Raw genomic sequence first — 17,256 nt, forward strand, 5'->3', positions numbered from 1 at the left:
GTGCAAAAAAAAAAGAGAATAGAAGACTGTAAATTGTGGTGTTACAGAAGAACATGAAGGTGAGATGGGTAGATCGGGTCATAAGTTAGTGAAAACTTGGCAAATTTTGATCAGACGGAGAGATGCACTGATGGGAAGATGTAGTGGCCAAGAACAGTAGAATTACGGTAACACATGAATATAACCAACAGATTAGAGTAGGTTTAGGATGAAAGAGTTATGCAGACATGAATTGTTGAGCTCAGAATAAGGTGATCTGAAGAACTGCTTCAAACCAAAACCAACAACAATGTGAAAGAATACATAAGTACACATGAAATAGTAGAAGTAATCCAGAATTCTGCGATGTTCCCCTATAATTGTAAGGCGGTGGTGGTGGTGGTGGTTTCATTCAGGGTTGAGGACATCAGAGTCAACAACCTTGTGTACTTACTATGTACATAAAAGTATCTGATAGCCTTTGGTTTTGTAGCTTATGTACTAAAATGCACTTGTAATAAAAATATAGAATATGTGTAAGACTATAACCACTGTGGTTAGATTGTATCATTCAATAACAGAACCAGAATTGTAGCAAAACAATGCATAATGGGGACATGGTATACATTCTGGAACTTAAAAATCATACTGAGAATAAGAATTATTATTTAAAAATGAAAAGAAAAATGGAGAGAATAATGTTAGACATACTTTGAAGGACAAATAAGGAATTTGGAAGTGAGAAAAAGGACAGGAACCTTGGATGTGGTGACTGCAGCAAGTAGTTTTAAATTAAGGTACTCTGGACACATAGTGAGGAGGGACTTTAACAGGCAGACAGAGAGACTCACCACATAATATCTGCTTACACGACGAAGGAAAGTAGGAAGACAGTAGACCAATTAATATAGCTAAATGAAGAACATTTTTTTCAAACAGTGGTCAAGAAAGGCAAGGATAAGGAAAGAAATGATTGGAAAAGGTTAGTCAAAAATGCTATAAGAAAGATACACTGAAACTTTCTGGAATGGCTAACCAAGATAGCCCAAACTAGCAACTTTCAGTGGATGGAAGAGGCCTTTGCTCAGTATGGGATATCTAATATACCTGGATGGACTCTGCCAGTTGTGCTGGATCCACACCATGCAGTAACATAGTATCCTGCACAGACACCTGCTGGAATACATCCTCCTGTAAGTTGGGAGAAAAGTATCCTCCATCTTCAGCCTGGTACGTCACACCAACACCAGCTAGCGAATAACCATCCGGCTGGGCTTGGAAGCTGAGCTGCAACTGCTGTGGACCAGGATCAGAGCTGGCACGCTTCACTGATACTTTACCGCCTCGCTTCAGTAGCAATTCTGCTAATGCAACTGCCTCTTGCACATCTCCCGTTGCAGGCACCCTGGGCGGCACGAAGTGTTCAGAGTCAGAATGACGCCGTAATTTCTCGCTGGAGTTGTTCGACTGTGCTGGCGGTGCCGGTACCACAAATGACGACAGTTTGATGTTCATGTCAGATTCTTTAACAGAGTTGCCAGACCCTGGTGAGGTATACTGAGGTGGTGGAGCTGTTGTGCGCGTGCCACTAGTCGACTCAGAGTCTGTGGATCAAGTACGTTGGATTTAATATGTTTGTACATTGAAACTCATAGTTTGTGTAAATTACAGCAAAACAAAGAAAATAAACATTCTTTATATTGAGGGAAACGAATGCATACTAAAATTATTTTAAATGCCATCCTAAACCTTTGCAAGAAATGAAATTCATATTTCAAGTTCTGTATTGACTGCAGTATCTAAATTAAAGTATAAGATTCCCACCTATTCAATACTACACATTATAATCTTATAGATTACTAGCAATTACCCGCAGCTTCGCTCGCGTGGATTTCGTAATTTGATCAAAATAATCATTTATCGGCATTATTCTAAGAATTTATCTGAACATTCCGAAAGTATAAAAACTCACAGAAAAATTGGGTTTCATTTACACCAGAAAGCCTTCGTAAACCATGTCTGTGGTATTACCTCTTGGGGCTAAGACGACTGTGCGACATAGAACTCTACATGTGAGAAACAGTCTTCTCTCAAGACGAAAAAATAAATACATTTATTTTTAATTTTTAAAGGAGATTCCAAATACCTATTCCCACATCTGTAACATCTTCAGTTTTTCAGATATACATAAGTATCCCCATAAAAGGAATTTCAACCTCTTGATCAGTCCTTCCCCCAAACCCACCCCCATCTAAGTGCATTTTCCAAAAACAATATGTGTTTCTTTATTATTAAATGAGATTCCAAATACCAATTTTCACGTCTGTTAAATCTTCAGTTTTTGAGATATAAGTATCCTCATAAAAAATAATTCAACTATTTTTCACTTCTTTTCACCCCCCCCCCCCCTCCCTCCCATTAAGTGCCTTCTCCAAAAACAAAAAGGTAAATGTTCCTGTTTTTTTAAGGACTTTTCAAATACCAAGTTTCATGTGTCTAAAATGTTAAGTTTTTGACATATAAGGGAGATATACGGTACTCATTTTAAAAATTCCCCCGCTCTTCCAATTCTTTTCGGCCCCTTAACTGGATTCTCCGAAAACAAAAAATATTTGTTTCATTATTTTGAAAGGAGAGACCAGTACATACCACACTTTCAGTCATCTGATGATCAAGTAGGGATGACATAACATTGTTAGTGTTGAACTGTAGAAGTATTGTAAAGAAACAAATAGAATTGAGTAATTTAATAAAAGTTCAATGAATCTCAATGAAAATTATCCCTAAATGATAGGTTTAAAAAATATGAGTACCCAGCTAATTATTATGGGATTTAAAATTGATTTTAAACCATTCTGTTATATACACATTGTAAACAAGACAAGACCATGAAATTAAATACAGTTTTGTAACTCATCACAAGAAATTTAAGAGACTGAGTCTGTATCAAGTAAAATACAATGATAATAAAGTAACACAGAATACCCTGTTTGTATGAAAGTTTCACAAAATGCTAGCTTGTAGCCTCAATATCAAACTAAAAAATAAAGATGAAAAATTTTTGATCTTATTTCTGTAATTCAGACATTGTGAACCATCAAAATTTCAATGGGATGGGTGTGTGCTTGAATAGCATGACACAGTTTTCTGGTGTGTTGTAGTCCAGGTGAAACTTTCAAGCGAAGTGTGGATCCATATATACATATTTAACTTTCTTCTTATTTATTTACATATTTCAATTGTTATTCATTTTTTTCCCAGAAAGCTGTTTGCATACCCCACTAGGAGTCTCAGCCATACTCCTAAGAGTCAGCCCCAATTTCAAGTAGTTAGCGCCCTGGGCAAACAATATATAGCCGCTCCCCCCTCTGCTCGTTTTCCTGTTACTCTAAAAATAAATTGTTTACAAATTAAATATTACAGTTTTCAAGATTATGAGTTTTAAAACAGCACATTATGCAAATACAGTTAATTCTCATAATTAAACTTATCAAGCCAAATAAAGGTAAGAGCCAAATAAGAATCAGTTTTATTTTTATTTAAAAACCCGTTGGTTCAGTTTGATAGTTTGTATGTAAGTAAATAATTTTAGAAATAAGACACATTTTCTTCATAAAAAATAAATATATATGTACCGGGTGGTACACCTCTACGCGACGCAAGTTCAAATCTTGTGCCAATTGAAACTTCTCTACTGGAGAAACCCGGAACTTTAACCACTGAACTAACTCTACTAGTTATCAGAAGAGGTCACCGAGTGTTTTTGATTTGCTTTCGTTTTTCATTGATCAAGAAGTGTGAACCTTCTCTAACAGATGTCTCTACCAAAAAAAAACTATGGTAATACACACTATGGAATGAACTCCCTTGAAGACATTTTGTATTCTTAAGTTTTGTCTTTACTAAATTTTGTTCTTTTATTTTTTGGGTTGGCAATATTAATCTTTCTGTCTGCCAGTTTTGAACTCAGCCAATCCCGAATTTCTTTAATTAATTTTTGACCAATAGTGTCTTTCTTCTTCTTCGATATTGATGTGTAATTTTTAGCTACCCAATAAAAATTGAGGGGGTGTGTCTACTCATTCTTGAAAGGTCTCGAATTTTCCACGAGGGTATAAAAACTGCTGATTTTCTTGTCTCGAGCCACTCGTATAACATCTAACTCTGTGTGTGGATATGTAGCAGGGGGCAGGAAGCGCCTCTTTCTTCAAGCAGCAGCTCTTCTACAAGGTAATGGCCTTTTAACATCTTTATTTCTTGCTAGCTCAGCAGTGTAACTCTCGGGGAGGGTTCAAAACCTTTAATATGTAAACTACTAAACATGTAAACCCTTTTTCTTGCTAAACTTCTGTTTTCTTGAACTTTAAGTCGGGGATAGAGAGTGCTTTACCCTCTCGAGCTCCCTTTCATTTTGAAATGGAGGTGACTACGTTTTCATAACCGTTCTTCTCTTCTTTAATGTATTAAAGTTTTCTCATACGGGTCACCTCCCTAGCTTGGGATTAGCCCCTGTGCATCGGCCTAGAGACACTTAGGTTTTAAAATGTATATTTAGGAGTGCAAGTTCACGCCTCCAGTCCTTGCTGTACTTTGGGCCAGTAACTTAACCTGATGTCTTGTTTTCTTCATGCGAAGGCCCTGTAGGTTGGGTATTAAATACCCCTGTTTCTTTGTGTGCCTTGAGGGCAGTTAGTAGTAAAGTTTGTTGTGGCCTTTGATAGGCTTGTAAATTTGAGAGCAGGTCTGCTCTTTCTGGTATTATTAAGCGGGAGCAAGAGCTCCAGGTAATTAAGGGTTTTCTGCCCTTTGGTATTTGGTGATTGTGAGCTGAGAGCTCAGAGTTGTATGCAGTGGGGCTTGAAGCCCAGATCATTAAGTTGTTCTCTAATCTTGGACTTCTTGATTGTGTACCTGATTTAACTGGTTGTTATTTGTTGTATGCTCAAAAATTCTGTCACCATTGTTAAGTTTTGAAAATATAACCTTTATTGAAATTTTAATGCATCTTTCGGACTTGTAGTTAGACCCATTCCAGCCCGCACCTTCTTTCACCTCTGCCGATCCACCAAAACATGGTAACAATACAGATTAAATTCATGTTTTAAAGTTAGAATAGTTTAAAGTGTTTTATATAGCCTAATAAAATAATTGGAATAATTTGTGGAATGTAAAATTAATTTGAGTGTAATGAATTTAAGATGTAATTCACGCAGGCCATATTTACTCGATCCGCCTGCAGCCACCCCTCAAAAACTGGCGCCCTGGGCAAATGCCCAGTGCGTCCATTTGTAAATCGGGGCCTGCTAAGAGTATGCATACCACAGTTTGAGAACCAATGATCTAGACATCATTGTTTCAGTAATTTATAGAAACTATGTTATGGATAATATTACTGCCGGTTGATTTAAAATCATTAAAAGCTATACAAAATATTCTGTGAGGTAGTATTTTCACCATACTATTATATCACCATGGAAAGGGATCTTGAACATACTTGAATAAGCTAGTTGCACTGATTGTGCAGAAGCTGACTGCTGAGCTGAATTGCCATGCTGAGGATTGGTGATGCGTTTCTGTATAATCTTTTCTTCAATCAAAGCACGGACACTCATACTGGCTGTCTGAAGTGGGGGACCTGACACTTCTTTCTTCTCACACTTTTTGGACTCAGAGTCCTGCAACAAAATTGACAATTTGACATATTTAGAAAACTGCAGTAAAGAGATGAACACTCGTACAAACATATGAAACAGAGAATCTAACACACACATGTTCTCAGAATAACCTAATGAACATTTTTGCAAATTGTATACCTATTTTCAGATTCTTGTAATTTATTTTACACATCATTTGTACCAGTTAAATCTGGTGCAAACCAAAATAATTTTACAGTTCAGTACACTAATGCAGGGGTGCTCACAAAAGCTGCTCCCATTGTGCCCTTGAAGCCACTCCAAATACAGAACTGCCTTAGGTGCAAAGTTGAATGACTGAACATTCCCACTGCCACTGTATACCATGGCAGTGTACAGAGCTTGTAATGGCCAGGTCTGCTGTTCATGTATAAAAACAATGCTACAGCTATCACATTTATATGTTCATGTTTATTTACATACTTACAACAAATTCATCATTGCTCTACTTTTAAGGTCCAGGTGACAGATTGCCTATCAAACACATTTTTTAATGACTTTAAAATCTTTGAAATTTATCAAACATTTCCCTTGATAAATGATTCCAGCCCATAATTCCTTTCCCAATAAATGAATATTTGCCCCAGTTTGTTATCTTCAATTCCAGCTTTTTCCTCCTCAAGTCAGTAATTCCACAATCGTGCTTTCTAATATAATCAGAAAGAATGCTTTCCCAGAGCTTACAAGCAACACATGTCGGCTACCTTTAAGAGCTCCACTCAAGCTTATTCGTTTACAAAAAAAAACAAAAAACAAAAAAAAATCAATCAATCAATCAATCAATCAATCAATCAATCGATCGATCAAATCATCAACAATCTGCAGTTAAGGCTGTCATCCAGGTGGCAGATTCTCTATCAATTGTAGTTGTTTACCTAGCTTGTTCATAAATGTTTTCAAAGAAATTGGAAATTTATCAAACATTTCCCTTGATAATTTATTCCAATAATTTACTCCTCATCATATAAATAAATACTTGCCACAATTTGTCCTCTTGAATTCTAACTTCATCTTCATATTATGATCTTTCCTACTTTTAAACCTTGTCTAGTCGCGCGAAAATTATTACGTTACTAGTCGCGCACGGAGATAACCTCCGGGGTTAAAAATGCACATCATTTTCGTCCTTTGAGATGTTTTTGCATGTTCATTTGCAGTATTCTTCGGTATAATTAAAAGAAACCCTTTCAAGTACTTGTAGGTTATTTTTAAATAGTTTGTTTGATCTAAAAGCAGAATACTGTAGACCTTAACCATGTCGAATGATCTCAATGATATTAAATTCGTGAGACTCGCCATTACCTATGACGATCACATCATATGACATATGAAATAATATTTTTCTAAAATAAGTTTAGAAGAACAAAACAACAAGATCATCGACCTCAAAAATAAAAAAATAATGCACTAAAATATAAGGTAATTTAATCGCACACAGAGGAAACGTCCAGGCGATGACACTCGTCAAAACAATGATCCAACACTCGCATACAGGATGCACGATCGTGCCGAAATTCTGACGGGACGAATCCAAATGAACAAGGAGAAAGGTATAGGGATGGGGAGACCCACGGTTCAACTGGAAAGTTCAGTACCGTGCAAAATGTAATCGGCCCGGAGGAAATCTCCGTGAGCGACTAATTATGGGTTAAGAGCTCCACTCGAACTTCTTCGCCGGCTAATGTCATTCTACGCTATCTCTTCAATAAAAACTTGAAACATACCACATTGTCAAGCATGTTGTCTCCTTACTCCCAAGTCTGAAAATGGTTTTCGTGGTTTCCCAATTTCACACCAGGCCTTAATTAAGGCCACGGCTGCTTCCTTCCCACTCCTAGCCCTTTCCTATCATATCATCGCCATAAGACCTATCTGTGTCGGTGTGACATAAAACAAATTGGAAAAGAAAAAAAAAGATGTTGAATTAATGTTGAAGTCCAATAACTCAAAAACCGGATGTGCTATGATGGATCTGAGTAGAGATCTTGTATCAGCACATAAATTTCAGTATAAGACACTTGACATTTCCCGACAAGGGAACCGTGGAATCGCAGATCGTGCTGAAAATTTGCACACACGTTGGGTGAGCCCTACGAGGCAGAAGCGTGAAAGAAAAAAATTACAAAAGAAATTAAGTTCCCCTCGCATAACTAAGATTCATATGTTTAAATTGGCGCGCCGGTGGCTCGTGCATGATTGGCTCCTGCCTTCCTGATGTATGGCCTACTGTAGTCAAATACAGTAGAGAGAATACGCGAACTCAGCGAGATATCAAGGGACAGCTATTAGAGCTCTCTCTTGCGGGTAGACCTGAGAACTACTGATTCTCTCACGTGTATTTGTGTGTGAAGTCTTTGGTGTTATTTATGCGTTTTCAGTGAGTTGACATAATTAAATAGTAGCGTGTGTCATTCCTTGATATCTCCTCTCAACATGAGGGGAAAGGTATGTGCTGTGTTTGGCTGCAGTAACTATGAATTAGAGAAGAATGCGCGGTCTTTCTTCCGTTTGCCTCGTGACAAGAAAATGTAAGTAATATTGTGTTTGCATACATATTCTTCCAGTGACAAAGAGATTTTTATAGTACTTCATAATCTTCTGACCTGCTCGACAAATATTTTAACTGGCTTAAAATATAATACGCATATTATATTGTATAGTGCAGCAGTTAACCTTCAATACCGATGTGTTGTTGTAGGTGTGATCTGTGGGTTTTAAAATGTCACCGAAGTAATTTGGATAAGGTGTACAAGAAAGAAGGGACGTTACGCATATATAAGAATTATAAGATCTGTTCAGATCATTTCCAGGCCAGCGACTTTAGAAATCCTCGACTATATAGCCAAGGGTATGTTACATTTTTACTCTAATTGTACGTAAATATTCCTCAAAGCATCACTATTGACAACATTTTCATACTTTTCTTTCTTTTATCCCTCTTCTCAGAATAAAGCCGGGATTTTATAGATTTTCTTTCTGTTAGTAGGCCTCATGTTAAGAGGAAAATTGTCCAGCTTTTAAATGTTAATTCATTGCATCATGTGTGTAAGGTTTTTTTTTTTGCTAGGGGCTTTACGTCACACCGACACAGATAGGTCTTATGGCGACGATGGGATAGGAAAGGCCTAGGAGTTGGAAGGAAGCGGCCGTGGCCTTAATTAAGGTACAGCCCCAGCATTTGCCTGGTGTGAAAATGGGAAACCACGGAAAACCATCTTCAGGGCTGCCGATAGTGGGATTCGAATCTACTATCTCCCGGATGCAAGCTCACAGCCGCGCGCCTCTACGCGCACGGCCAACTCGCCCGGTATGTGTGTAAGGAATGTGCCGATATTTTTATTGACAAGTGTCTTAATGTGATGATACAATGTTTTTAAATGAGAAAAAAGACAAATCTAACCGTAAAAGTTCAGGCAGAAATGCTAAAGCAAAAAAAGTAATGCATAAATGAAAGGTCAAGCCATTTCACAGCAGTCCATTTCACATCTTGTTTATGTGTCTAATTTCAGTCTTCAAATGATAACCTTTTAAATAATTCTTCATTCATTTATCCAGAATTGCTTTAGCAACTTCGAAGTTAATATCTCAATAATACTTTCTTTCTAGACGTAATTTATTTATCCATTTTCGTATACGCATTTCCATTGATATTTGAATTTAGCGCGATTTTTCAGGTCAAGTCACTAGGAGCGCCACAGTCGAATTGTCTCCCATTTAACAAGGCTAAATCCATAAGTGTCACGTATTGTCTCTACTGTATTTGTTGTAGTTCTGATGACGTCACGCTTTGGGTGGGACTTTACGGTGATACACATCCGCCCCGCTTGAATAACACACTCGTTTAAATTACTTAGAAAACTTTTAACGCCTTATAAAACCAAAAACTATTCATAAATATGTCTTTTATTCTGACATACAATGCTCCTTCCCCGTAAGGTATATCGATTCGTTTCCATGAGTACCGGTACAGGCTAACACTTTCAGACGTATTCATGCAATTTCTATCCATTTGCTAGTTAACTAGAACATTCACACTATACACACTGATAGAAGACATGCAACCAATTACCAATACAATATACTACAAATGTAAATTGTTTCTGTACCACCAATTCAGTATGTACCTACAAGAGAAATTACGAGTACCATAAGGTAACCTCCAACAATAATAAAACATTTACTGTCACCGTCATGAAATTAAGTTATTGTTGAAAAACGTATTTTTAAACAGCAAATAACATCTCTATAATTATCTTCATGAATAACCCTGCACCATGGCCTGTGATATGAAGTTTGATAGGAAAAGTCTCAGCAGTCTTGTTCCACAATACATTTCGAAAATGTATAAACTGGACTTGAATTTTCAAATACACTGAATCCCAATAAGCCCTAAGTCTGATTACATACAAATATACCTACCTAATGTTAGCCGTGTTTATGACATAAGACATTTTAACTCACCATCTGGACGAGACAGTCTTATTTCCCTCAGGATTTGATCATCATCAGGAAAGTGGATGATACACAAAACTATGTTGTGATTAACTATTAAATTCTCTCTAGGAACAGCGTTCTATCATGATTTAATTCTTTCGACATCGGAAGGAAGCACAAATACTGGAGTGTACTCTCCTCGTTTATAATCGGCTTTGCAGCCAGGCACACAGCAACTCTTAGGCATGATGATTTCTCTCACTGATAACACTAACTCATTTTTTCACTACAGATATAACATTACACAAATAAACTACAAAATTAAAACACTGAAGAGCGATCTTATTAACCTACAGGTTTAACCTTTACACGGTCACACTAAGTTTTTTTCATTAATGAAAGACTCTTCATTTAATAATGCAGTCGATAACGACTCGCCTCACACATATCTGAGTAAACATGACGTTAAAAATTTCAATAAAACAGCGAAGAATTCACATGTAACTCAACTTCAACCTTGACGATCAGCCGATTGCTTTCCCGCGCTCGGTACAGTACCCACACCTTCCTCGTTGTCACTTCATGAGAAATGACAGACGTGGCAAACGCTTACGGTATATTTGTATAAGGAAAGTATCCCGTGTTTTGAATTATGAATGGCAACATTGGAAAATTTATTTTTTGTCTGGAGGAAAAATACGGAAGACATGATGAAATGCCAGGACCTATTGGACAGTTTGGATGGTACGCTAATGTTTTCGTTTCCTTTTGTCTCTTGTATACAGTGTGTTTATTTCTTGTGTTTACTGGTATTTACAGGTGTCATTATCAGTTGCAAGGAAAGCAGTAACATGACGTGGACACCTATTGTACTCTTACTGTCAACTCAAATGAGCTATCATGTGACAGTAACGCTACATGGGTAGCCCTCAACAGAGTCCGTACTAACCACGGGAGATGTGGTTCAATGATGTTTAAATGGGGTATGAGATCTTCCCCAGCCTGTGACTGTGGTGCAGTTAAACAGACTATCGATCATATCGTCACCGAATGCATTGGAAGGGCATTCGCTGGATCTAGCCAGGACTTTGTGGTGGCTTCTGCTGAGGCCATACAATGGCTAGAGAATTTGGATCTAAATCTTTGAACCCTTTTGCTTGCATGATTGTTTTCAATGTTATGTGTATATCTTATAATTATGTATATAATGGTTTGTGCTTACTGTTCATTTATATTTAATCTTTGTATTGTTTTGTGTACGTTACCATACGCTAATAATAATAACGCAAACAACTCTGATGATGGTAATTTGATTGCCACTGATCGCTCGCGCAGAAACATGAGAGACGCATATATGGACTATAAGGCTGACGAGTATTGGAAAAGGGGTAAGAGGCGCCCGCTTGCCTTTTCGACTGTCAAACGTAAGTTCTGTCAATTAAAAAGTATGAAAGATTTATATTTGTGGGCAGAACAAAATGAAAAGTGAAGACATCCGCCGTAGCAGTGCCCTAAAAAAAAAAACAATTTGACGTTGCCCATCAAAATAATGAAGTAATGCATGATGTGACAAACAGTGGGTTATGCTAGCTGCAGTACTTTAAGGACTGCTATAATTATCATTTCGTGGAAAAATAACAACTGTGAAAATGAAATGACAGCAACTTTGACTTTCCCCCGTAAACGTAATAAGCCAGAGCTCTACAATAATGCTCCCACAGGAACTCTTGGACTCGTGAGTGAATCTGGTTGCATGAATTCCGAGCTTTTCGTAGTCTGGGTGCAACACTTTGCCAAACATGTCAAGCCGACAGTGGATGATCCAGTTTTATTAATCCTGGACAATCACGTATCGCATTGCTCGCTTTCGGCAGTAGAATTCTGCAGACAAAACAATATTGTCCTACTGACTTTGCCACCCCATGCTAGTCATATGCTAAAGCCATTAGATGAAGTAATATTTGCCTCTTTGAAGAAATTCTATTCTCAAGAAGTAGAAAAATGGATGTGCAGTAATCCAGGCAGAGCTGTGACACAAATAGAAGTGTCTGGCCTATTTCGCATGGCCTTTGAGAGAATGGCAACAGCTGGAAAAGCTGTAGCTGCTTTTCGAGACACAGGAATTCATCCATGTAATCCTCATGTGATTACCGAAGATGATTTCTTGCCTTATGAAGTATCCAGGATAGATTTGCCAATTGTTGAACAACTTGATCAGTCAGTAAGCAGTGATCAGCAAAACGAAGATGGAGACAAACAACAAGGAGAGGAAGTAGTAACGAACAACCAAGAAACAAACCAGGAGTCACAAAGTAATAAAGTACTTCAAGACAGACAGACCACGCGTCACAAGGGATTCGCGGGCGGGGCCCGGATCCGTTTGTGCCATTTTAGCCCTTCGACCCGAAGGTCTTGAGTGCTGCTTTCGACATTTTGGGGGTAGGAACAGAACTATTATGGGGATGGTGGTTTCTTAGAATGAGAATCTGAACTGGCCAGGATATGGCCTGCACCCATATGGGTGAGAAAGAAAAGTCCTGGATCACTACATAGTGTCCAGGGGTTTCATCACTTCCCGTAGGAGGGAGTGGATAGTGATTCATAGTGGCACAGTAGTCAACCCCATTGCTTTACCTCAAATACCAATCACAAACATTCACCCCCTACCTAAGTGTGAAAATAACAACAAAAGGAAAAGGAACGGTCATAAATCTTAGATTTTAACATCGTCTCCTTATAAGAATAGTCTTGTGGAGAAACAAAATGTTAACGAACAGGAAGAAAGGAAGAAACGAGAAAGGATGAAAGCAAGAACTGAAAAACAGCTTGCAAAAAGAAATTCTCAAATGTCTAACATTTCAAAAAATTATAAACAATATCAAGGGGCCTATCCAAAACGTTCAACTTCGCGAAAGCTAACACTTGGGCCTAGCACATCCAGAGGTGAACAATCTCCGGATATCTACATCTGTCCTGGGTGTCAACAATCTTGTGAAGACGATGATTGGGTACAATGCAGTGAATGTGTTGAATGGTGGCATGAGTTGTGCACGTCATATGAAGGACATGGAGGATTTGTTTGTACTCATTGTTAAAAAGTTGTTATAATTTATTGCGACTGCGTGAAATGAAAGGAAATGTGAGAGAACAAGTGCGCACACTTAGACTACAGCCTGCGTACACTTACCCGCATATGTCGTCTAAGTGTCCGCATACGTAAACTTGTGTAAAGTCGTGTGTCAGAATAAAGCATTATCACTGTATATTATTTTAACAATATATAAACATTGGTAATGTTCCCTTCTACCAAAATATCTATTAAAGTTACAAACATAGTTATAGAAAACAATGCTATTAGGGCTTAAACATTAAGTGCGCACACTTACCCTCCTCCACCTTATACGTATAGCAGAGGTCTCAAGGCTTCCACTCATGCCGTAGCACACTGTAAGGTCTGTTCTGTGTTCTTGCTCCAGGACAAACCACGGACCATTATTAAGCAGCTTGTGAGCGCTAGTACAGAAGGACAGTCGTTTGCAATGTGTATTTCGAACCGCCAGCCAGGCGCGAGGCAGACTACACGCCTGACCAGCGCGCGCAGTTCAAAAATGTTATACTCTTACTGCAGGGCCTCTCACTCGCCCAAAATCCCACGTGTGCAAAGCGAGGCGCAGAGATTCTGTGTACCGTGTATCGGTCCGACTCGGCTCGGTTCGGACTAGCGTTTTGTCTCGGGGCGACTCGGCTAAGCTCGGCTCGGATGAGTGGGGAATCTGCACACTGGTCAACCTAGCGAAGTCGTCTTATGCACCTTGTGCCACGCAATGTACCGGTGCATGCACCCTGAGAGACCCTGTCTTACTGCCTTCTAGTGAAGGTGGGAGTTAATTCCGGAATTTTTTTTTTTTTGTTCATAGTTCTGCCCAGTTGGCAATTACCTAACGCGTGTGTGCAAATTTTCAGCACGACCTGCGATTCCCCGGTTCAGACACTTCAGTCGTGAGTAACAGACAAAAAATTAGTTTTTTTAGACTATAACATTTTATAAGTCTCAAGGATTCTTTCGAATTTGACCTCCAAGTTTATATTGTCAAAAACCTGTATATTAACACAGAACCCATTGATAACAGTGATGCACTGCACCAAGAATACTGCTTACGTAAGGAAATTATTCCTAGAGTGAAAGACTTGCCAAATCTTCAGTAAAGATGCAGTTTTGAGGACTTGTAATGGTAATGCGACAATTTTTTTTTTTTTTTAAAGGCTGAGCATATACATTCCCTTCCAGTAGTAATTCTCAAGTGAAGCGTATTTTTCGACAAATGAAAAATCTTCAGACTGATGAGAGAAATAGGATGAAACATGAACTCATAAAAAGTACCAGTATCAATCAATCAATCAATCAATCAATCAATCAATCAATCAATCAATCAATCAATCAATCAATCAATCAATCAATCAATCAATCAATCAATCAATCAATCAATCAATCAATCAATCAATCAAGACAAAATCCAACATGTAATGCAAATATGTGTACTAAAAATAAGGAGATTCTACACAAATATAAAGGGAGCAGCAAGTACTCATTTAAACAGTAAAATTAAGAAATGATAACATTGTAAATATTTCATTTTTTTTACAATTGGCTTTACGCCGCACCAACACAGATAGATCTTATGGCGACGATGGGATAGGAAAGGCCTAGGGTTGGGAAGGAAGCGGCCGTGGCCTTAATTAAAGTACAGCCCCCGCATTTGCTTGGTGTGAAAAAGGGAAACCATGGAAAACCATCTTCAGGGCTGCCGACAGTGGGGTTCGAACTCACTTTCTCCGAGAAGCAAGCTCACAGCTGCGCGCCCCTAACCGCACGGCCAACCCGCTCGGTTATTTCAAATAAATACCTGGTGGTGTAGTCTTGCAACATTAAAACGTTTGTGTCCTACTTAAATTGTTGGTCCTCATAACAATGTTTTTTTTAATCACTTTATAAAGAGTCTGGTGTTGAAGAAATATTGTAGTATTTTATTTAATTCATGTCCTGAGTTTCATTCCTCTTAAGATTTATTTGTTTGTCTTTAGTTAGGATTCATGGTCCTCTCTCACACTTACCCACAATTAGCAACACTAGTCACAACACAGTTCCTTGCCACCCGGTATTCTGGAGAGGGCACTGTGCTGTTGATAACATTAACAGTGCCGGTACCGGGCGAGCAGTTATGAGCGCGCAGCTGTGAGCTTGCATCCGCGAGATATTGGGTTCGAACCCCACTGTCGGCAGCTCTGAAGATGGTTTTCCTGGTTTCCCATTTTCAAACCAGGCAAATGCTGGGGCTGTACCTTAATTAAGGCCACTGCCGCTTCCTTCCCATTCCTAGGCCTTTCCTATCCTATCGTCGCCATAAGACCTATCTGTGTCGGTGCGACGTAAAACAAATAGCAAGAACAGTGCCGGTCTGTTGCATTTATTACTATTTATTAATTAACCAAAAATTGTTCCTACAGTTTGTGGACGGCAGATGGAGAAAGAGCAAGTCCCACATACACAGAAATGTTTCCCATCTCCATTAAACTTGTTCAAGGTGAGGCATTTTTTAATGAATGCACGGTATATTATAGGCATACAAGACCAACTGATAGCGACATAAATAAATAAATAAATAAATAAATAAATAAATAAATAAATAAATAAATAAATAAATAAATAAATAAATAAATAAATAAATAAATAAATAAATAAATAAATAAATAAATAAATAAATAAATAAAATAAATAAATAAATAAATAAATAAATAAATAAATAAATAAATAAATAAGTGACCTGCATTTATAATAATAATAATAATAATAATAATAATAATGGATTTACGTCCCACTAAATACTGTCATGGTTTTCGGAGACGATGAGGTGCCAGAATTTAGCCCCGCAGGAGTTCTTTTACGTGTCAGTAAATCTACCGACACGAGGCTGACGGATTTGAACACTTTCAAATAACACCGGGTTGAGCCAGGATCGAACCTGCCAAGTTGGGCTAAGAAAGCCAGCGCCTCAAACTTCTGAGCCACTCAGTCCGGCTCTGCATTTAGAGCTGTCGCCCAGGTGGTAAATTCCATATTATTACCCGCACTTCGCAGTTCAGGTCCGTGCTTACAACGTGTATTAAGTGCTGATCTGTCGCTCCAACTGTTCTCGAGTTGTGAAGTGTTACTTCGGGGTATAATTCTCATGATGCCTCCATATGTGTACACGGTAGAGGAAAGGGCATTTATATACGATAACTATGTCTTGCAGGGAAGTCATTAGGCGATTTGTAACACACTTCTCAGGTGTACGCCCTCCACATTGAGAGACGGTGCGGAAACTCGTAAAGAAATTAAGAGGAACTGGTTCTTTACTCGATAAGAAGCGAAGTGTTAAAAACTTGTATTTAACGAGGAAAAACTAAATGAAATCTCAGAAAATCAGGACATACGCCTACAAAATTCCTAAGACGACTTGGACAAGAAGCGTGTGAATCGGAGTTTCCTAAGACGATACCAGAAATGTGTAGATGCAGGAGGAAAATATTTGAATCGTTTGTTGCAGAAACAGCACTTCTCCACTTTTTGACACTATATGAGTTATTAATACTGCCATGATTAATGCACGAAGGGCTACCATATTGTGCAGAGAAAACACTTCTACCATATATCTCTGCCTGTCAGTCGCGAATGAAAGTTTCCGTTTTGTGCAGAAAGAACACTTATCCCGGAGAGGTGTTGTTTTTACTTCACTTGAATCGCTAGGAAGAGGTGTAAAATAAGGTTCAAAAGTCGTGTTTCATATAAATCAATTTATGGAGTTTCAGTATGAGGCAATTCATGTCTTAGGAAAGTACTGTATTGATGGACTGTGCGTTCATACTTTCAAGTTTCTTATTTCTGCAACCCGTCTCCCTGTGTTACCAACTAGACTTGCTTATCCACAAGGCTGTGTTCGACTGAATGAAAAGAAATTAGCAGACATAAAGAAGTTGAAATCTTACATACCAGAAGAACACCATGAGTTGTATAATGAACTGTTTGCATGAACATCAGCGCAATAGAAGTGAGAAGTATTGTTCAAAGATAAGAGACTTACATGTTACTTGTATTATATTGTGTTGTTTT

At 38.2% G+C, this 17,256-nt stretch overlaps 1 protein-coding gene across 1 annotated transcript in view; it reads right to left on the reverse strand.

Annotated features, from left to right (window-relative positions):
* The window catches only part of LOC136863454 (serine-rich adhesin for platelets), a 253,575-nt gene that overhangs the window by 117,415 nt on the left and 118,904 nt on the right, over positions 1 to 17,256 (reverse strand). The window contains exons 3-4 of the mRNA XM_067139861.2: positions 5,474 to 5,654; positions 1,087 to 1,583 (exon numbers count right to left, since the gene is read on the reverse strand). Of these exons, the coding sequence (XP_066995962.2) occupies positions 1,087 to 1,583; positions 5,474 to 5,654 (678 nt within the window). The remainder of the gene's footprint in view (positions 1 to 1,086; positions 1,584 to 5,473; positions 5,655 to 17,256) is intronic.

This window comes from Anabrus simplex, chromosome 2 (assembly GCF_040414725.1).
Source record: "Anabrus simplex isolate iqAnaSimp1 chromosome 2, ASM4041472v1, whole genome shotgun sequence".
NCBI classification, from domain to species: domain Eukaryota; kingdom Metazoa; phylum Arthropoda; class Insecta; order Orthoptera; family Tettigoniidae; genus Anabrus; species Anabrus simplex.